This window comes from Humulus lupulus, chromosome 7, assembly GCF_963169125.1.
Source record: "Humulus lupulus chromosome 7, drHumLupu1.1, whole genome shotgun sequence".
NCBI lineage: Eukaryota > Viridiplantae > Streptophyta > Magnoliopsida > Rosales > Cannabaceae > Humulus > Humulus lupulus.
Genome location: NC_084799.1, coordinates 13,225,193 through 13,248,830, shown reverse-complemented (window position 1 = coordinate 13,248,830; position 23,638 = coordinate 13,225,193). Strand labels below are relative to the sequence as shown.

General features: G+C 34.5%; 1 protein-coding gene across 1 annotated transcript; it reads left to right on the top strand.

Moving 5' to 3' along the window:
• Window positions 1-13,165: 13,165 nt before the first annotated feature.
• LOC133790728 (E3 ubiquitin protein ligase DRIP2-like) lies at window positions 13,166-17,824 on the top strand. Its single transcript, XM_062228479.1, has 7 exons — window positions 13,166-13,765; window positions 14,843-14,942; window positions 15,887-16,217; window positions 16,301-16,785; window positions 16,885-16,935; window positions 17,152-17,224; window positions 17,335-17,824. Exons 1-7 carry the CDS (start codon window positions 13,651-13,653, stop codon window positions 17,506-17,508), a joined length of 1,329 nt encoding a protein of 442 aa, XP_062084463.1. The 5' UTR covers window positions 13,166-13,650; the 3' UTR covers window positions 17,509-17,824.
• Window positions 17,825-23,638: the final 5,814 nt, after the last annotated feature.

The window sequence follows — 23,638 nt, the reverse complement described above, 5'->3', positions numbered from 1 at the left end:
CTAACTAGCTAAGTAAAGTTCTTGGACTCTACAGGTTACTGGGGGTAGAATCGAGATACCCATTAATGGATAAACTGGCTTTGAGCCAAATGCACGCATCTCAAAAGATTTGACCCTATTTCCAAGCACATCCTATCCATGTGTTAATTCATCAACTGTTAAGATAAGTATTGTCCAAGCCCAAAGCATCCGGGAGATTGTTAAAATGGTCTGTCAAGCTCGGATAGTTCGAGATCTCCTATCATCCTAGAACAACAATCAAAGGACAAGCTTTGGCAGATTTCATTGTTGAGTGTACAAGGATCTACAACGAGGAAGTTGTAACCCCATCCTGCGAGCTGTGGAGACTTTATGTCGATTGGTCCTCTAATTAAAATGGATCGGGGGCAGGAATCATTCTAATCACCCTGACGGGGATTCACTTCCACTCAGCGCTAAGGTTTGGCTTTGAGGCATAAAATAACGAGGCTAAATACGAGGCGTTGTTAGCAGGTCTTCGGATAGCCATCGAGCTCAAAGTAAAGGCCATCCACTGCTACAGTGACTATCAATTGGTCGTTAACCAGGTCATGGGGGAATATCAAGCTCATGGCATGAAAATGTCAGCCTACCTGGAGAAAGTTAAGGTAGAATTTTGGGAGTTTGAGTTCTATGTTATAGAACAAGTTCCCCGAGAACAAAATTCAAATGCAGATGCACTGGCCAGGCTCGCCACGACCAACGAAGCTGACACACTCAACGTGGTTCCAGTAGAATTCCTACTGACTCCGAGCATAACTGAGCCAGAGGAAGAAGATGTAAACATGATTGACTCACAACCCACCTGGATGACCCCGATAGTTGACTACCTCAAAACCGGAAGTCTCCCAGCAGACCGGAACGAGGCTAGAAAAATTATGTGCAAAATACCAAGATACACCATCATGGAAAGAAAATTATCCAGAAGGGGATACTCCATGCCGCTACTTAGTTGTGTAACTCCTCCCGAGGGAAAGAAGATTCTAGAAGAAATCCATGAAGGATTTTGCAGAGACCACACCGGGGGGCATAGCCTATCAAAAAAGGTGATTAGGCAAGGATATTTCTGCCCAACAGTCAAGGCAGACTCTTTCGAGTACGTCAAACACTGTGATAAGTGTCAATGGTTCGCTTTGATACTACAATCTCCACTCACCGAGCTTACCATGATGAGCTCCCCATGGCCACTCGTGATATGTGGAATCGACCTCATAGGCTCATTGCAAACTGGAAAGGGTGGAGTAAAATATGTTGTAGTCACTGTCGACTATTTCACAAAGTGTACCGAAGCCAAACCTTTAGCAACCAACACTTCGAAAAAAGTCCTAGATTTCATAGTGAAAAATATCATCTGTAGATACAGGGTGCTCAGGAAGATTGTGTCGGATAATGGGACCCAATTCGACAGTGATTTGTTTATACTCTTTTGCGAAAAAAATGGGATAATTAAAAGTTTTTCTTCCGTGGCCCATCCCTAGGAAAATGGCCAAGTCGAAGCAGTAAATAAGACTCTAAAGAGTTATGTGAAGAAAAGGCTAGAAGAAGATAATGGGAGATGGCCAGAGGAACTGCCCCAAGTCCTGTGGGTTGTGGGCATATAGAACAACGGAGAGAACCTCTACAGGGCATACCCCTTCTCCCTGGCTTATGGATGCGAGACCATGTTGCCTATCGAGGTTGAAATCCCAACTATAAGGTGTGATGCATATGATGCCTCGAACCAATCCCAGCTCGAAGAAATTATGGACCTCATCCAAGAAAGATGAAACAAAGCCCAGTTGAAAAATGCTACATAGCAGCAAAGGGCTACAAGATATTTTAACAAAATAGGAAATTTGGTTTGGGGGAATTAGTGTTAAGACGCGTGTTTCTGGCCACACGAGACCCATCTGCTGAAGTACTTGGGCATAATTGGGAGGGACCCTATCAGATCGAGTCCATTATTTGACCTGAAGTTTATAAGCTAGCGAGGTTGAATGGAGGATTGGTTCCGCGAGCTTGGAATGGTGAACATCAACGACCTTATTATCAGTAATGTAGGAATGATGCTTATTTGTTTTAACCAAGCATGTATTTTATTTTTGCTTTTTATCAATAAAGTATTAAATTTTATTCATATGTTGTATTTTTATAGTTATACTTTTTTGCAAACCCTCAAAATTCAATAACCTAAGATCACAATCTTAGGATACTAAGGGGGCATAAGTGGTATAAAATCATACCATAGGCTCGAAATAAATATAACATAAATAAAAATGAACTCTAATAGCAATGTTTGGATTATTAACCCGACATGAAGAAAAAAATAGTGATGTTTGGATTATTAACCCGACATGAAGAAAAAAAATAAGTGTATAGATCATTAACCAAACACTCAAATTAAATAAGTCTGGAACAAACCAGCAAGACCTGATCGACACAGTTAAAATTTGGAATTCTAGATAAACCAACTAAAAACCTTAAGTCGAAACTAGGGCTAGAAATTTTTGCAAATAATTTTCGACCTCGCAACCTCGAGACCATACTCGAGGATGAGGAAAAGTAATTGGGAAAGCAAAAGATAACTAGACTAACAAGGTTACATACCATTTGAGTATATCTTAATTACATGGTAAAAGTAAGGTTCGACCTTGATAATAACAAAGTTGAACATGGGCATTTCGAATAAACTATGCATGAATGTATTGAAATTCAAACTTAAACCCAATGTATATTTGTATGAATAAACAAGTATAAAAGCAGGTCCTTAATCATAACATGCTCGAAATATTTCAACCCAAAAATATAATGCATAGTATTAAGGCAAAAAGCTAAAGGTAGACAATGTGCAAAAAGGCTTTCGAGCTAAAAAGTTAAAAGCATAAAAACTACTATTAAAATATAAACAGTCATAGGATAATTAAAATAGCTCAGAATCGAGCTATAAATTGTCTTTCCCTAAGGGCACAAAAAATATAATTACAAAAATTATAATGGGTCACAGCCCATGATTTGGATTTCAAGGATTAGCTGCCTCCTCGGCCGCAATTCCAGAAGCCTTCGTTGTCTCCTCAGTCTCGAGCCTGACCTCTTCCTCCTCGATTCGAGCTTGCCATTTAGTAACGAATTCGGACTCCAGGCTAGCTAGGAATTTGATATCAAGGTCGGGATTGTTAGCCCAAATCTGATACATCACCATGTCTACGACGCGATCATTTTTTGTCTTAAACTCCTCAAGAAGACGAGCCTTCTCGCCCTCGATAATTGTTGGGAATAGTGCCCTTAAAGCAATTGTAGTTGACAAATGTTTTAAATGAAATAAATAATTGAATTGAATTATTATATATAGACCATGTCTGATATTATATGATAATATTAAGTGAATATCATAAAATTCCAAAGTTTATCTATGTGGTCTTAATCTCATATTGGTATGGGAGGATTGATATTAAGATAATAAACTTAAATAATTCGCAGTAAAATAAAATTATGGAATCTTTAGATTTATTACTGCTAGTACGGTCTGCTAGTATTATGAATACATGTGACTTGGATCCGGGTTACTAGTGTAGTAGGATACTTTAGTGGAGGTACTTTGCATGCTGAGAGTATGTAGAACTGGACCAGATGTGATTTGTTAATACTTGTTTAAACACCATTTCATAGTATTAATCAAACACATCAAACGATGATCATATACACGATGATCTTAATCCTGAGGTTATTGTGAACTCCTATATATGTCATATTATTCTTTGATTCATTCGTTAAGGTTTGTCAGAATGATTAGGCTAAGAAAAATTGTTTTGGGGACTCAATGATGTATATGGCTAGGGACATAGTTTAACAGATATGGAATCTATACCTTCTTATAGATTGAATAATGGTTCCCTATTGGGTTAACTTTTGGAATTGACAAAGTTATGAGCGCTCACGTCGCAAACTTGTTGTGACACAACCTTCACTAGTAAAGTCAACGGTACTCTAGAAACAAGATATAGCTAAAAGGGTAAAACAATAATTTTATTCTCTTTTAATTATGAACCATTAATAGAGGATTAACGCTATATGTAATGATTATATCAATGGACACTTTATTCTTAATAAAGTACTCAGTAAATATATGTTTATAATTATCAAGAGTTCAATCTCATATTTTTAGTGGAGTAATCATGAGATTTATAAATATGATTATTTAATCAAAGATCTTTGATTAATAATGTAATATTTATTGGGGCTTGATATTATAGGTCCATAGGTCCCCTGGGTGGCTCTATCAACACCATATCAAGGTAAGAGTTGATACAAGGGTATAACTGTAATTTGGGAATTTGAGAAGAATTTTGTTCTTCGGGTCAAGTATGTAATTATATGATAATTGAGGTTGAATAATTAATATGGAAATTAATTATTTTTTAAAAATATATTTATTAATTTAAATATACAAAATTTCTAATTTCATATATATAAATTAATTAATTAATTTTTTGAAATTAATTATTTTATTTGAGTGGGAGAAAATAAAATTGGTAAGTCGAAAATAATTTTTGATTAATTGAATTTTAAAAGATGATGATAATGATGATCATCAACTTGAATTTAGAATTGAAATTTTGAAATATGATTGTCATCTTTTCCTAAAAAAGTTAAACACCTATTTTGTGGGATATTGATTTCGTTAAATAATAGAATAAAAGAAAAATGTAAAATCCCTGAAAAGGGAATAGCAGTACACACCTGACACAGTCCAAGTCCAAGGATTGTGCCATGTGTGTACCACTATACAAATATTGTATCTGTAGAGTTTTTATTTTATTTATTTAATTATTTAACAATTTGAAAATGGTTTTTTCAAATATGGTAAATTAGGTATTTACCTAAAATCAAATCCTAACATCATTATTATATTATATTATTATTATTTGGAATAAAAAGGAAATATAATCTCTACATATATGATATAGAAGAAGAAGAAGAGAAATGATACACAATGTTACAACATCAAAAAAACAATATACAATTCAGAATAGTTCTCTTTCTCTATTTCTTCTTCTTTATTCTAGTCATTCTCAGACTATAATCAAAGTTCCCATGTGTTGAGAAATACTTGTGATTCCTAAAATACAAATCAATGTTCTCTATGTTCCCACACACATCTTGAGGTGTAGAGAACACTCCAGAAGATCGTGGTTTGAGTGCTCAAAGCTTTGGATAAGAAGATCGATAAAAATACGAAAAGACTCGAGGACATTTGATAGGCTTCAAGAGGTAAAAGTTTATGTTCTTGATACTTTGTATTTATATGTTGTCTATATATAAATATATTGTATATTTATATATACATATTTGTTGCATGATAATGTTCTTGGATTGGTTTCTTGGTCATATAAATTGTTTATATGATTATTGAAAATTTTTGTATGTTGTTGTTGTGTTGTTTCATAATAATAAAACAAACAAATGGGCCTAGCACGCAAAGTTTTCGTTGCGTGCTCTGATTCGTTTTCCAACATCCTCAAAGGTCATATTCTTCTCATCTTCCAGCTTGGCATTGAGTTCCCGAATCTGTTTGATCTTGGAATCCCTGGCCTCGACCTCCTTCAAGGTCGCTTCCAGCTTTGACTCAAGCTCGAGAATCCTTTTGTCCTTCACATCCCTTGCTGCGATTTCTAGTCGGGCTTTCTTGAGGTCATCCTTGAGCCTCAGCTGGGCATCTCGGGCCTCCTGGGCAAGCACTTTGTTTGTTGTAACCTCGCTATTCAACAAGAAATTATGCTGAATAAAGAATATGAATGCCTACACAAATATATATATATATATATAAAAGGGTTAAGGTCAACAAAGTACAAATCAAAGTTAGTATAGAAGAAGGGGGTTAGGCAAAAATGACTAACCAAGGAGAATAGCTCGCCACTCTTGTCGAATAAGGCGTTGGCATCTCGGCAGGAGGTCAGAAATTCCCACTGAGGGGCCCCGAGGTTGCTGAAACTTTGACCCACGTGGGTCAAAGCATCAGAACCGAGATTGACTCCAGGGGTTCCAGCAGCACTATCGACCACAAACTTGGGCACATAAGTCGAGATCGGTAGGAAGCGGTCTCAGATAGGAGCTTGGACCTGACTCAATTGGGCTACAGAGGGAGGCACGATCTCAGAGGGCACAGCGGGCTCAGCAGCCTGGCTTGGATCTAATGGCACCTGGGCCAGGGGACCACCTTGGTCGTCTTGGATATCTTGGAGGGGTGACCTCCTTTCTGGGACACTCTTTGGCATTTGTTCGCCCCCGAGGCCACAGGCTTGTTAAGAACATTGTCCAAGTCTGAATCCATATCACTTGAGAAGCAGAAGGTTGTATGTAAGCAATCGAACAAGGTTATTATAAGAAACATGACTCCAAGATAAAAGAAACCTATTTGGTACATTCGGTTGAGCTTGAGCTCGGGGACCAAGAAACCCCCCTGTCTTCTGATGACTCTAGGGGAGTCCCCTCCCTATAGGTGGAGGATAGTCTCGAAAGGTCCCTATATGTGTTGGTCCCATATTGTACAACTACCCCATCCCAAATCTCATTTAAACTACACATGGTCTGGTATTTTCCCAGCCAGCTATCGAACTTACGGACTCTAAGGTCAACCCTCGACCATGCTAAGAAGTTATCCCTAGGGTCCTCAAAGAGGATCATTACGTCAGGCTCGTGCTTAAGTAATGATAGAGACCACATGGAGTGAGCCAACACTACTTTACCTCCATCCGCTGAGCTCGTTGAGGCCTCATCGTGGGCTTCATTACCCGGGACTAGTCACTCGTGTAGACGGGAGGTGGTGGCACGGGCTTGTGAGCCCAAAGGCCTCCTCCTGAGGGGAAGTTTAGTGGTGGGGATTGGCACATCTTCCCACCTCGAGTACTTGCTAATCCTTGAATCACACGTGGACTCGCCTTCGCCTAAGAGGCCACAAGCTTGAAGCTTGTCTTCGTGGAGGAGATAGGTGAGGAACCTTCGACTGTAGGAGAGCTGGAGAATCGCTGCCCTATGTTCTTTGATGGCCTTTGTTGGAGTAGGTCGGTGATAGGTGGCTGCAAGCAAGAATGGATTAAATATTTCGAGCTCAACATTTCAAAGGAAAATAGAAAAGACGTGTTGAATTACTTACGAATGCATTGGAAGGAGTAGAATTGGGAAGAATCGAGCCCATCAGTCCAGAAGAAGATTGTCTTGAAATTTGGAGGATGGTTTAGGATGTCCTCGAACAACCACTTCTCCTTCGGGTAGCTCGATAGGTAGTAGAACCCATCTCCTCCGTGAGCTCGAGAAGGGTTGCTCTTGAGGCAAAAGAGATATAATATCTCTTGTACTGAAGGCCCATCCCACTTCATTTCGTGGTACAACGACCTTAGGGTTGACAAAACTCTGAAAGAGTTGGTCTGGAGTTGGAAGGGGGTGAGGTCGACATAATCCAAGAAATTTTTAAAATAGCTTTTTAGGGGTAGCAGGGCCTAAGCCTTCATGTGCTCGTAGCTCCAAGCGGCGAGCTCGACGTTACGATTAGGATTTCCATCTCCCGGGGCATAGCAACTCCTTTCGTTGGAGGTTGCACGACGACACATTAGCGTACCAGAAACCTTAAGGCCATGATAGGCCAGCAGCTCAGAAATATGACCGGTGGAAGTAACTGAGCTCTGGTAGTGCTCAGCCTCGGAAAACTCCTCCTTCGAGGTAGGGATTGAGAGGGCCTGAGATATGGTTGGACATGTTGAGGTATCCTACATTAGGGTAAATGAGAGCTCACCAGGGGGAAAGGATATGGTGACTTTAAGTTTGGGGTCTAATGGAATAAGTTTGATATTGGGATCAGGGTCGGGATAGGCTGGGACTCGAAATCTTTTTCTTTTTCTTTCCTCGACATCGTCAATTTGGCATCAGAAGTGAGCTCGTATGTCTGCTTGTTTGCACCATTCCTCGTGCTCACGATTTAGTCATTGATTTTGTGTGAATGGGGATTCAGGACTGGGAGTTGATGAATGGTAAAGGATGGAAAGCTTGGCCCCCCACCAATTCTCTAAAGACTACAACATCTAACAAGAAAGAAAAAGGTGAGGGCCCATAATTTTAAAGTGGAATAATTTATTTTGATAACTCGAGTTTGCAAGCTCGAGATAACGTGATTGCCTCAATCGAGAGTGAAGGCTCGAAAGAGCGAGATTGAATCAGATGTCTATCCCGAAATATTGTAAAGTTCGGGCATGGAGAGTGCACCCACGCGAAAGTAGGATGGATACTATCAATTTAAAACAAAAGAGAATCTCGGATTTCCAGAGAAAAAGTTGGAAGTTACCCAAAAAGGCGATGTCTTCGGGATTCGTGCATGAAAACCCTAATCCAAAATCCTATTTCTTAAGCTACACGAAACTTATGACCAAAAAACCTCCATTAGCATAAAAACTTCATTTTTACACAACTCTACCATAAATTATTCGATCTAAACCGTGATTCTAAGCATGCCAAAACTACTCAAATCAAAAAACTTTCTTAATGCAAGAAAGGAGCCATAAAAATTAGGAAAAAACTAGAGGCATCCTCACAGATAGAAAAAACACGTAAAAAAAAGGGCAAAAATGTATATATAGCAAAGAAAGATCAGAGAACTTACACAAATCGAAGTGAGGATACAAAGAGATCATCGACTGAAGAAGCAGAAGCCTGGATGATCTCACAGAATCGAATGTGTTGGAATGGCTTTGCTTTTTTCAGTTTAGAGAACATGTAAGGAAAACTCTAGTTATTTCTTTCTTTCTTTTCCTCTGGTTTGTGCTCTCTGAAGAATCAAAGTGAAGAATGAGGGAGAAGAAGGGGTGTATATATACGTCAAAGTGAGGATGTTAAAGGTCGAATGGATCTGGGCCCTTGGTTTGAATTAAAAAAAAGGATCTGATGGATGGGGTTTAATTTTAACATTGGTGGAAAAAAGGTCCTAGGAAAGGACATGTGCAGAAATAGAGAGTACTTGAGTACTCCTGGTGTGCAATCCCCGAGTAACGCGTGTCTACACTCGAGTGTGGTAGGTGACACGATTTTCGAAAGTGGAGTTCAAAAGTTTCATTCTCCTAGGATTCGAACCAACACTTTTGAGGGGGCAAAATGTTACCCAAATTTTGAGAATGAATAAATGAGTCTCGAAATGTAGGCTCGTAAAGCGTAAACTCGAAAATAATAAGCAGTGGCTGAACACTTGTATAAATTAGCATGATTCCTGACTTGTTGTTGTTATCCATCGAGCACAAGTTTAAAAGGTTTGAGCTTAAGCTTCAAGCTTGAAAGAAAGATCCTCCTCCGACGCATACGTATGCTATTCGAGCCTTAGTTGCAAACTCAAAGATATTGGACTCCGAAGATTGAGCTCGATGAAACCACTAGTTAGGGAAGAGGTTGATCGGGATAACAAGCTCGAAGTATTAGTCGATCTCGAAAGCGCGTTAACCTTGCATTTGAGGTCAGCAACCCGTTTTGCACACAACAGTTGTTAATGTATCTCTATTCCTTAGGGATTTGTTGTTATCAGATAATTAAATCTCAATTATCATGATATTATGTATTTAATGTATTTAATTACATTTATTTTAGATTAAAATAATTAGTTGTAACTTCCCTGAATCAGGGGAATATATTCTTCCAACCAGGTCTATAAATAACCTAGTATTTTTCATATGTACTCACGCACAATCTTGTACTGAGAATATTCTGTGGAATTGCTTTAAGAAAGCTTTGAGAGAGTATTGCGAATTAATAATATTGACTCATGGACTAGGCAAATTTTAACTACTGAACCACATAAAAATCCTGCTGGTCTTTTCTTATTTTCTGAATCTTTGTTTAGTGTTCTTCAGATTTAAGTTAACGAAAAACAGCGTTAACAAATATATTTTAATAAACACTTTTTTTTATTTCTTAATGACACTACGTTCAATATTTTTGTTTATAAAAATTAAATCCAGATTTCTATTTGAGAAGATTTGTACATGCTTGCATAATATATAGTTATATAAGGTAAGTTATCATGTATGGCCGAAACAATTAAAAAGAAAGTATTATTTGTATGTAATTGATATAATACTAATATTTTTTATTTTGATGTATGTTTTGTATTATTATTATAATAAGAATATATGGTATTATTTTTTATGTATATATCATTATATAAACTAGTAGCCTAATAAAAAAAAACTCTTTTTTTATTAATCAAACATAAAAAAGAAAAAAAAAACTTAGAAGTTGCTTATTAATTATAATTAAAAATATACATTTTAGTCTCTTAATATTAATTTTTGTTAAGTCGTTAGTTTCTAAAATAAGCTTGAAGGGAACGAAAATGTATCTTAAATAATAAGACAACATAATATAACTTAAAAATGATTAATCAGAATTTTAAGATAAGAAATTAATAACAAATAAATTTTAAAAGTAACCAAAATATATATAAAATAATATGGTTTAAAAATAAATTTTTTTTATGAAAATATAATCAATTGGTTTCTTATTATCATTATATGTAATTAAAATGCTAAATTTGGAAACCCAGAGAAACAAGGAAATTGTGATCTTTTCCAATTCACTTATATTAAATTTAAAATATAGTATTTTTTTCGATAACGCGTCAATGTATTTTTTATGAATAATGGATATTTTTAATTATTTTATGTTATATGTATATAAATAATTTTTTTAAAGAAAAATTCTTATTTTTTGAAAGAAAGATAATAATAATTTATTTTTCAATTTTTATGGTTTTTAAAAAAAGTATATGAATTAAAATTGTTTTGGATATATATATATATTAGAATAATTAATTTATTTTATAAAATTTGGAGTAATTAGTGTGTTACACTTTGGTACTAGGTGACCAATAAATGCGAATAAATATCAACAGTAAGGAATTTTGGCATTCAAAATAAAGTTTAAGTGCAAGTTTTTCATGCAGAATTCTGGGGTTCTACAGAGGCCTTTCGAAACTGGGAGGGAGATCCATAAGATCGCAATTGCAACCCAAAGAAATAGACGGACATGTCTCATCTCAATGCAGCAAATTGACCATAATTAGGCAGAATTATTCAGGTTCAGGGGATAATGGATTTTGCGAATCTTCTGGGGAGCGGTCGATGCTCTGTGGCGATTCTCCGGAGTTGGTTTATTATTTGTGTTGTTTCTTTGTTTGTGTCTGCCCCGCTTCTGTGTATTTCCTTTTCTTTTCTGCAAAAAAGAAAAACATTAGTGCATGTACAGATATACTTTTTATCCCAGCATGTATTATAAAGTTTTGTTTGTTGACATTTTTTATTTAATTTTTACATATTTTAATAATTCTATCATCACATTTTCTTGATACATTTAAATAATTTTATCATCGCATTTTATTAATGCATTTGTTTTAGAGGAATTAGTGGTTGAAGTAACCACTGTTTTCAAAAATTTGTAAATTGGTACCTTATTTTTTTATTGTTGGGAAAAGTAACTAATGTACACTTTTATTGGGTTACGTTAGCACCCACTCTAACAAAAGAGTTAGATGCTGACTGGGTGTAGACGTGTCAATCCCTCATTAGTTCTCCTAAATATTTTTTTTATAAAAAATTATTTATATAAAAATTTTCCTCATTGGTCCACCTTATTATTTTTTATAAAAATTATTTAAAATGATTCTAAAGTAAAAGGGTTAATAAAAAATAAGTTTTATTTAAAAATAATTAGAAAAATAGAAAAAAAATTAAAAAAACAAACAAGTGTATCACATGTCAGCTCCTCATTGGCCCACCTTACAATTTTTATAAAAAAATTATTTAAAATTAAGTCAACCTTATTTTTTTTCAATATGTAATCTATTTTTCTAATTAATTTTATATAATAAATTTATATTTTTCATTAATTTTTTATTTTAAATAATGAGAAGCTGACTCGTGTACGGTCAGTTGGCATCTAATAGGCCTGTTAGAGTGGGTACTAATAGAACTCAACGAAAGTGGATATTGAGTATTTTTCCCACCTAAAAATAAGATTGGATACTAATTTACAAATTTTTGAAAATATTAAGGACTTTTACCACTAATTCTCTTTTATTTTATACTATCAATACAATTATTTAATTTTCAATTCCTATTTCACTCTATTGATATTAATAAGGATATAATTAACTTTGAAACACGGAAGAAAAACACTAACATTAAGAATAAAACAGTTGTTTAATTGAATATTCATCGTCAGTAAATGTTTATTAATCGATACTTATACATTATGTTTGAAAATCAAAATTTGATCGAGTAAGATTAAATTAAGAAATATAATAAATAAATAAAAATTAATCATTTACTAATAATAAATTATGATCAAACAAGTTCGTCGATATGAAATTATGATTTTTAAACTTACTATTAGTAAACATGACGGCGTAGTTTTAAATATGATAAAGTTATTCTAAATTTCGCAATAAGATTAACTTATCTCATATCAAGTGGATTAATTATGTGGTTAATTTAATTTTTTTAGCACCCGTTGGATTCTTAGCAAAATCCTATCCTGTCAAGTTTATTCTTACTTTCTAAACATGACTAAAGCATATTCTTGTATATATATGGTTGTTTCACAAGAATAAATATTAATATCATCCTATGACTCATATATGACCAATTTTATTTCTTTATATTCATCTGAGAATTGTAAACAGCCAGGATTTTTTTCTTTTTTCAAAGAAAAAGCTTGCAATAATACTAAATTAGTGACCCTAGTAAGAAATTACCATATGAAATATAAATTATTACTAAAATATCATTAATAACGATGATTGTATAGGTCCATTTTGGACGGAATTAGTCAAATTTCTTTCCAACACATAAAATTCCCTAAAATAAAATCCCTCTCAAATATTTTTGATATGCTCAATTATTCCCATTTTGATACAATATTTTTTAAAAAACAAAAAGGAAATAAAATAGGAAAACAACTCACCAATTCACAAGTCAAAAAATAAAAATAACGATAATCTTTATCCTCAAAATATACCAAAAAAGAAATGCATTTATATTTATAGAAAAATAAAATAGAGTTCAGGTGTGAGTGCGTAACAGTAATATAACGGAGCGAACTTTATCCATGTCAATCGTTAAAAAAAATTTAAAAAATCCTTAATTGTCGAACTCAAAGTGGGAGTTTCGGGGTTCCACGCACAAAGAAATAATAAAAACAAAAATAGGAAAAAAGAAAACCTTGGTTTTGGCTTTCATGCTTGGCCGTCGAAAGTAGAATAATGAGTGAGATGAATGAATATGAATAAAAATCCCAACCAAGTTAGAGTGTTCCTCGTCGAAAATCTAACGAAACCCACGTAATTTTCCCTCGAACAATCCAAACCCACTTCCCCGTTTCACCCTAAAACCCGCCAGTTTTGGTCTACTGTACTCTCAGATCCATCCCAACCCAAACGAACACACGTCCTATAACGCCAAACCAAACCAAACTCACATCCGTTTCCCTCTTCAATTTCTTTCTTTCTTTGTTCTCTTCTCTCTGATTTTTCGTTCTATTTATTTGAGTCGAATGCCGTTTCAATAGACACCAATTTCTCAGCCTAGAGAGAGAGAGAGAGAGCGAGAGAGGGAGTCGCACACAGAGATGGCGGGTCAGATTGTTAAAGCGAGGAGGGAGAAGCTGGAGGCATGCATGACGTGCCCTCTTTGTAATAAGCTCTTGAGCGAAGCTACTACCATCTCTCTCTGCCTCCACACGTGTATGTTCCTTCTCTCCACTCTTTCTCTCGTCAATTCTTCTTTTCTCTCAAGTTTTTTTGATGATTTTCGTGATCTGGGTTTGCTTTGTTTTTGCGTTTTGTGTGTCTAGATTCTTCATGTTTTTGTGATTTTTTTGATCTGGGTTTCCAGCTATTATGGAATTCGTTTCCAATTTCTCGTCGAATCGTTGTGTTATTGATTTGCATTGCACGACCTGTTTGTCAATTTCAATTCCGTACGTGTAATTTTTCTTCTTTGCGTTTTGAGTTGCCCGTTTTCTGTTTTGGTGTGTGATTGCTCTAATATGGAAATTTTAACGAGGCGAATGAGTCTTAATTGCTGTTCATGTACTTATTAGTGATAGTATTTTCGAATCCGAATTATTCATTAGTGTTTTTATTGTTTTCTGTTCTGTATATCTGATCTATTTAGTCTTTATTGATCTTGCTCCGCTTAGTATAGTATACTTATTTATATGATAGATGTCTTTGATCTGAATGTGTTATACTGTTATGTTACTCGGCGTTATGGTGAATATCTGGCCATTTAACTTGCAAGACTGAAGCTTTTTTAGTCGTTGCGTTATGAGCTTAGGCCCTCCCACCAAGCAATTTAGTGCAGTTTTGCAATGAAGTTTTTATTAAAAGAAATCCAGTTATAGACATATCTTCATTTTTCCTTCTCGCATTTTTGAATATCTAATGTCCATAGTAAACGAAGCTAAATCCGTAGTATCGATTAGGCTTACAACAAGTATGATTTCCCTCCTACAGTATTGGTAATTAAGTCATCTATATTTAGGCAAGCGAATATTGAAGGCACAAAATGACCTATGCGGGTCCTCTAAGAAAAAATTAAACTTTTGATACATGGACTCATTAGATTTTACTTCTGGTGTGTCTTAATAACAGCTTAGTCCAACACATCCGCCTCAGAAGTGTAAAGTTTTCTCTTTTATTCGACATGGGCTTTTATTTGGAGAAACCAAAAGTTTAGAGGCTGTTATTTGCTTAAATAGTGTTTTGACTCTACTTGCAACCAGTGTCTAACTTATGCAATCATGACTTTAAAACCAGTTTGCAGAACGTGCATATATGAGAAGCTCTCAGATGAGGAGGTCGATTACTGTCCTGTATGCAAAATTGATTTGGGCTGTCTTCCAGTGGAGAAACTCAGGTCAGTACTTTTTCTCTAGAGGCTGTAAATATAACCATTCCACCATATTTTTTTTACCAGTTATTATTTTTTGTTTTTAGTTTCCCTTTATTTGAAGATAAACAGTAACTTAGGCTCCTTGGTTAGCCTGCAAATTTAATTCCATACAGTGTTATTTGAATATGATCAAACATTCATTGCACTTTGTTTATAGCTTACTAGCAGTATTTGTCGAGATCCTCAAAAAGTATTATCTTTTTGTGTATTCTGAATGTATTTTGGTTGTTCTTATGCATTGTGAACATTTCCAGGTAATTCCTACAGGGATCTTGTAGGACATTCTTGTAAACCTGCCACCTGTGACCTTACATGTTTCTTATCAGTTTGAGTTTCAAGTCTTACTCCTCTTTTACGAGTCCTCTGATATTATCTTTTCATTTTCTATGGGAATGAATTTTATTTGTCATCATGGGTGTTTTTCGGCGGGTGTACCATATGAACACCATGACCGATCATCAGAAACAGAGCCAGTCATTAAGTTGGGGGCAGTAAGCCCCCTAAATTTTTGCTATCTTTTCTATTTTTTTTATATAAATTAAACTAAAAAAATATTATTATAGTCTAAAATTTGGAAAAAGTTATAATAAAGCCTTCCTAAGAAATTAAAAATGCTATTAGCTCCCTCGAGAATTAAGCTCCGTCACTGCCAATCATCTGAAACTTCTAGGATTTGAAATTGTACAGTGTGGTCAAGCCAGCTAATGTCACTCCTATTAATATACTGGTCAATGCAAAATTAGGCTGGGTAGTAGCACTATTAATTGTATAATAGGGAAAATCTCGTGAAAATTTTAATATACCCCTAAAGATTTTATACATGTAATTCACATTGTTTTAACTGTACACTGAGTATTCTGTTTTGAGATGTATCCACATGCTGAAGAACATTTGTCAATGACATGCAGGCCAGACCACAATTTGCAAGATATTCGAGCCAAGATCTTTCCTCTAAGAAGGAGAAAGATCAATGCGCCTGAAGCTACAACCCCAATTTCTGTGCCAGTGAAAAGGAAGGAGCGATCACTATCTTCGTTGGTGGTGAGCACTCCCAAAGTTCCAATCCAAACCGGCTTGACTGGAAGGAGAACAAAAGCTGGCACAAGAAGGCTTGGTTCTTCACGAGGTAACAGCTTTGCTGTAGAAGGAAATGTCAAGAGAGAAGATTCTGCAGAAGATCATCCATTAAGCTCAAGCTCGCCTGAATCTCAAATCAGAACTGGTCGAAATAAAATGCAGGTACTAACTACGTGCTTTAGATTTAATTTTATTGCAAAAGCAAACATATTGGACGTTCTGTGCTTATTATTCTATTAATGCAGGATTCTTCATCTGCTGAGCCTTCTGGTAAGAAAGAGAGGAACGATCTTGTAATGGAAGGGAAAGCTGATCTATGGAAACCCTTAACCTGTCTTGTAGAAGTTGCTAACAGAACCAAGACTTCTAAGTCTAATAATACACAAGGCGCTCATGTTGCCAAATCAGAGATTCGTAATGCCCTTGATAGCGAACTACATACTCCTGATACTAAAACTGAAGCAGACTCACCAAATGCTTTGGACAGTCAGTCATATATGCCTAAGACAAAAATAAAGGAGCCTGAACAGGCAAAAGTGAAAAATAACAGTAATGGGACATCCTTGCTTCCAGGGCCAGTGAAACGCAGAAGGTTGCGTGCAGCAAATCGTAATAGAGCAGCTTCATCTGGAGAGAGTGCCTCAGCTCAGGTGATGCTAGATGCATCCGGGGCTAACCGCAGCAGAAGAAATAGCCCAATTTGGTTCTCGCTGGTTGCTTCCGAAGAAAGGTAAGATGCTTCTTTGCCTGTAAAGTACATACATATCATTGTGTCTTTTTATTTGAGGTGCTTGAATTCCATATCTGATCTTATGTTAATTGGCTTCAGGAAAGGAGTAGCTTCCTTGCCTCAGATATCTGCATGCTACTTGAGAATTAAGTGAGTTTCGTGACTCCCTTTACTTCAAAGCTTTGTTGCCTCAGTATTCTACTGCATCTGAACTTGTATAACCCAAAGCAGCAAACATAAAATTGTTGGTCTTTCAGAAATTTCCTTTTCTGAAAATAAAACATGTAACGTTGCTGTGGATTTTCAGTGGAATTTGTAAGGTTCCTCTGCTTTCATTCTGTAGTAATGACTTGTTTGTGTTCACAGAGATGGAAAAATGCCTGTCTCATTCATCCAAAAGTATCTAGTAAAGAAACTCGAACTTAAGGACGAAGCTGAGGTGAGTTCATCTGAGTTACCCTCCAGCACAAAAACCCGAGAATAGTTGGTTTTGGTTTGTGGCTTTATGGCGTAATCCAAACCTTGTTTTTATTTTGTTTCTGTTTATAGGTTGAGATTCTGTGCCGTGGTCAGCCTGTTCTCCCGTCGCTGCCACTGCAGAACCTCGTGGACCTGTGGTTTCGGACAGCATCCACATCAAAGAAAGTACCAGCATCAGTTGGTTCGTCGGCCAAGGACTTTGTGATGGTTCTCTCGTACTGTCGAAAAGTCCAGAATGCATGAAAGAGCTTACTTAGAAAATTTTCAGTTCATTGTTTCTTGATGAGCACCCAGTTTCAGTTTTCCATTACAGAGTCACCAATATTGTTGTTGCTGCTGCTGTTGTTGATATTGGTAGATCTAAGTATGAGCTTCTCATTTAGTCATGTGTTGCTATACCATGCGGAGAGTGAGCTGATATTAATGTTTGAATTCTTTGATTGTTTTATTCCATTTATTTTTCTCCATATTAGATTTATACACATGCTTATTTATGTTATCCCCGAGTGTTCTTCTGTCCTCTTCCGTTGTTCTCAATCTTAAATAATATATTTACAAATATATTTTGCATTAATATACTGGTTTCGGGTGTAGTATACTTTTGACCAGCCTCATTTAAGTAATTTTATACGTACACGTATAATTTTATAAATAATTATGTAATTATAGTTATAGGTATACACACAACTTATATAACAGAAATTATTAATATTGTTTGTAAACACTTAATTTTAAATAAAATAAAACAAATAATTAAAAAAATCAAAATATGATATTTTTGAGATATTTTATAATGATAATTATTTAAAAATAATAAATAATTAAACAAATTAAAATAAGATATTTTTCATATATTTTACAATAATAATTATTTAAAAATAATAAATAATTAAACAAATTAAAATATTATATTTTTGAAATATTTTACAATGATAATTATTTAAAAATAATAAAATTATATGTTTTATAATTTAAATAAAATTTAATTAAACTTGAACTTACTTATTAGAATAATATTATATTAAACATATAATATAATCTACTGTGAATTAGCAACAAATTTTTTTTTTTTTTTTAAAACTAGCACGAAACTTAAATTTAAAATCCATATATAATATTTAATATTACATTAAACATATAATATATAATCTTTTCTTGTCACTTTCAAATTCAAAATCTAGAACAAATATAAACTTAAATAAAAATAAATAAATTATTTAATTAAAATAGGATATTTATTTCAAAATTTATATAACATTAATATAAATTTTATAAATAAAACTAAACAAACGTGCATATTACGCGTTGTTTGTATCTAGTCTATATATATTTATAAATAATATTATGTTTTACTAAAATAATACAATAGGATTGGTCATGAACGCCATGGTATACACAATATATAATATAAAATTAAGGAAACAGATTTTGTCTTTAATTTTTTATAAAATAATTTGAAAGCATCTCCTTACTGAGACTTTATTTTATGAACTTAGATTAATGTACACTAAATGTAAATTTAGTTTGATGTACTTAAATTTTTAATAATTAATAATCATTTGAATTTGACAGTTATGACAATTATTGATTCGATTATTATGGAAGAGAAATTTGAGTATTTATGCATAATGTAGGTGCATATATAAAAAAAAATATATTATTCTTTAACATCATTCCAAAATAATGCTAGTATTTGTTTAGTTTCCAAAAATACCATTATCATTTTTTTAGCCTTCATCCGTCTTCTCTCTCGGGTCACCTTTATTCTTTGGACACTATCCATCCATCCCTCCATCCCTTATCAATTAAGATATTAATTTATGCATTTCGAATAGATCTATGCATGATTTTTTGGTTATTTTTTTTCAAATTTTTCACAATTTTTTAGTTCTGAAACGTAAAAATTTGCAAAAAACTCGATATACCCCGATGCCCAGCTCGATGGGCCCTTAAAAATCATGATTTTCAAGAAAAAAATCATCTGCCTCGATAGACCTCGATAGGCCTCGATGCAAATAATTGCAATTAATAAAAAGTGCATAACTTTTCACTCGGGTGTCCGTTTGAGGTGATTTTTTTTTAATTTTGGTATTTTCTTGAGATCTACATGTCTGGGATATGTACACACACATTTGGGAAGTTGAAAGTTTGAAAACATACCAAACTTTGAAAATATAAGGGTATTGTTTTTTAACTTTGGTGTGTTTTCAAGCTTCCAACTTCCCAAATGTATGTGTAAACATATTAGACGTGTAGATCTTAAGAAAATACCCAAATTCAAAAAAAAAATCACCTCAAACGGACACCCGAGTGAAAATTTATGCACTTTATACTAATTGTATTGATTTCCATCGAGACCTATCGAGATCAATCGAGGCAAGTGATTTTTTTTCATGAAAATCATGATTTTTAAGGGCCCATCAAGCTGGGCATCGAGGTACATCGAGGTCTATCGATGTATATCTTAAAAATCATGATTTTCATGAAAAAAAACTATATGTCTTGATACCACCTCGACATACATCGATGCAATTCATAGAAAGTGCATAATTTTTCACTAGGGTGTCTGTTTGAGGTGATTTTTTTTTAATTTGGGTATTTTCTTAAGATCTACACTTCTAAGATGTGTACACACACATTTGGGAAGTTGAAAGCTTGAAAACACACCAAAGTTCGAAATAATACCCTTATATTTTCAAAGTTGGGTATGTTTTCAAACTTTCAACTTCCCAAATGTGTGTGTACATATTCTAGATGTGTAGATCTCAAGAAAATACCCAAATTAAAAAAAAATCACCTCAAATGGACACCCGAGTGAAAAGTTATGCACTTTTTATTAATTGCAATTATTTGCATCGAGGCCTATCGAGATCTATCAAGGCCTATCAAGACAGATGATTTTTTTCTTGAAAATCATGATTTTTAAGGGCCCATCGAGTTGGGCATCGAGGTACATCAAGGTCTATCAAGGTTTATTGAGTTTTCTGCAAATTTTTACGTTTCAGATCTAAAAAATTGTGAAAAATTACAAAAAAAAAAAATCAAAAAGTCATGCACAGATCTATTCGAAATGCATAAATTAGTATCTTAATTGGTAAGGGATGGAGGGATGGATGGTGTCCAAAGAATAAAGGAGACCCGAGAGAGAGAAGACGGATGGAAGCTAAAAAAATGATAAGGGTATTTTTGGAAACGAAACAAATACTAGCATTATTTCGAAATGATGTTAAAGAATAATATTTTTTTTTTGATATATGCACCTACAATATGCATAAATACCCAAATTTCCATTATGGAATAAACGAATGAATCTTAAAATGAGACAAAGTATGGTCTCATAAAATTAAATAGCAAACTTTATTAATTATAGATGATAAAATTTTTGGTGGAAATAAATGCAATACTTGTTTTTTTTTTAACATTGGAAGTGGATTCGAATTTGGACCTATTTATGTGTGGAGATATAGCAACCTAAAACTTATTAAACAAGTAAAAATTATAATTTGAAGAAAAAGAAATTCTATAATGCACCATCTCCCAAAAAAAAAAGTGTACCCTTTGTGTTTTTAATGTGTAATAGTTATATTCTTAATTTTTTATATAGAGATGTACATTGTAATTATTTATGATATCTTACAAATTTTTATGAACAATTAAATAATTTATAATAACAAAAATAAGATTCAAACAGTTTGTTGCACGCGTACTTGTTTTTTTATATGTGTGTGAATCAAGTTATTTGAATTCAACATTATATATTATTTATAATTTCACAAAAATTTGTGGAATATCTATATAACTATAATATCCATCGTTATAAAAAAAAAAAAAGATTATAACTATCTATATTCAGAAAATATAGGGGTGTACACTGCAGAATTTCCTATAAAAAACAAAAAATAAAAAATCTATTTATGTATGAAGAGATATCTGTTAAATAAATAAAAAATTATAATTTGAAGAAAATGAAATTTTATATTGCACTTTCTATAAAAAAAAATGTACTAGTGCACTCTTTTGTGCTCTTGATATATGATAGTTATAATTCTAATTTTTTTTATATGACGGTGTATATTATAATTATTTATTATATTTTACAAATTTTCATGAACAACTAAATAATTTACAATATCAAAATTTAAATTTAAATAATCTGTTGTACCCGTGTTTGATTTTTTTTTTTATAACTGTTTGAAACAGGTTATTTCAATTTTATCTTTTATATTTTAAATTATTCCTAATTCACACAAAATTTAAGAGATCGCCTAATACAAAAGGTGCACTGCACAAGAGAAATTTGAATTTTTATGCTTAATGGGGGGTTGTAATTCAAAATAATGCTAGACATTTTAATCATTTCAAAAAAATGCCAAAAGTTTTGACAATACCCAAAATGCCCCTGCCACAATTCCCCCCAATTCCTTTTGATTCTCCTTTCTCTCTCTCACTCTCTCGGTTCATCTCCCCCCGCCCAACTAACCAAAACCCAGGGAGCATCGAAACCCCGTCGAAGTCGTCGTGTTGCCACCGTCGAAGCCTCCTTTTCTTTCTTTCACTGTCTCTCATCTCTCAATCTCGCTTAAAGATTCTCCCTCTCGCCGTCCCTCGTCCCTTGTCTCCCTCTCGACGTCTCTCGCTCGCCGTCCCTCGGCTCTTAGTATCTACCAAAACCCAGGGCCTCTGGGTTCGAGTTTCTCCCTCTCAACGAGCTCATCCTGTCCCTCTCGTTTGACATTACAAAGTTAACCTCTTATTTTTTATTACATTCAATTTGTGTTTGTAGTGTTATATTTTAGGATTGTTTATGTGTTTGTGTCTGGTTTTGGGTTTGAATCTTGTTGGTTAATGTATGGATTAGTGTGGGTATGTTGAGAGTGAAGTCTGGGGATTTTTGTGGGTCTGGTAAGGTTGCTCGATGGTGGTTCGATGCATGCTCGATAAGCTCGATAGGTTAAGCCATTAAGGGTTCCAAGTTTAGGCTTGATAAGGTTCGATGCATGCTCGATTGGGTTCGATAGGTTAGGTCATTTGGGGTTCCAAGTTTATGCTTCTGTGGGTTTCATGCATGTTCGATGGGGGTTCGATGCATGCTCGATTGGGTTCCATAGGGTAGGCCCATTAGGTGTTCCAGGTTTAAGATTGAGGGATTCGATACATGCTCGATGGGGGTTCGATGCATGCTTGATGGGTTGGGTATTTGTTGGGTTCGATGGTGTTCGATGTTGGTTTGATAGGGTAGGCCTTAGGGGTTCGATGTTGGTTCAATAGGGTGGCCCATTATGAGTTCCAGGTTTAAACCTAAGAAATTAGATGCATGCTAGATGGGGGTTCGATGCATGCTCGATGGATTGGGTTTTATGTTGGGTTCGATGGTGGTTTGATGCATGCTTTAGGGTTGTTCGATAGGGTGGGTCTTAGGGGTTCGATGGTTCATGTATGTTTATTGATGGGTTTTTCACGCGACTTTGTTTAACTGTATTCTTTTTATTTTTATTTTTTGCAGATGCCGAAGTTTCTTTTTCCCTTGACAGATCACTTTCCTGGTCGAGTCACATATAGGGGTAATGGTTACTTTAAAACAATCAAGGACAAGTTTGAGGAGCTCGGGTTGATAGAAAGGGTGAAGGAATCCTCTTTCAAATAATTTTTCGTGGCTGAGAAGTTAGACTTCTCTACATCTCTCATACATCAATTAATGTTGCGCAAGATCCAGTGCAACAAAGAGGATGAGTTGCATTTTCATTTGGGATCTAAACCCTGTAGATTTTGTAGAGGCGAATTTGCTTTGGTTACGGGGTTGAACTTCAGTGCCGGTGTAACACCCAACATTTTCATAATACATTTTTATTATCAATCAGAGTTTCAATACATAAAATGTAAAAGTTTACAAATTTAAGAAATAGTAATGGAAAAATAGTGTTTAAAATATGATTTTATTTTATTAACGAGATTAAAGAGCGAGAGAACCTTGAGTAGTCAAGTATTGGACCCAAATTTCATATAATTTTAATTGGGGATTTTTATAAAATTAAGAAAGTTTTGTTAAAGGGCTTATTTGAAAAGAATTTTAATGTTTTGGGGTCCAAATGTAATTTCAAAAAAAAGAAAGGCTTCAGCCTTATTGACCCGTAGCCTCTCTCTCTTTCCTAAAAAAAATTCTTCTATTTCTCTCTCCTTCTCTTCCTCTTTCTTTCTCTCTCTTTTTCCTCTTTGTGTGCTACTGTTACCGACGACGAACGACCACTTTCCGGCTGCCACATATAGCCACGTGTCAAACCGTTGGATTAAGAGGCCTCCGAACTATCGATCACGCGAGAATCTAGAGCTCACTTGTCGGTTAAGCACCTCAACCGGTCGATTTAAGTTCGGCCAC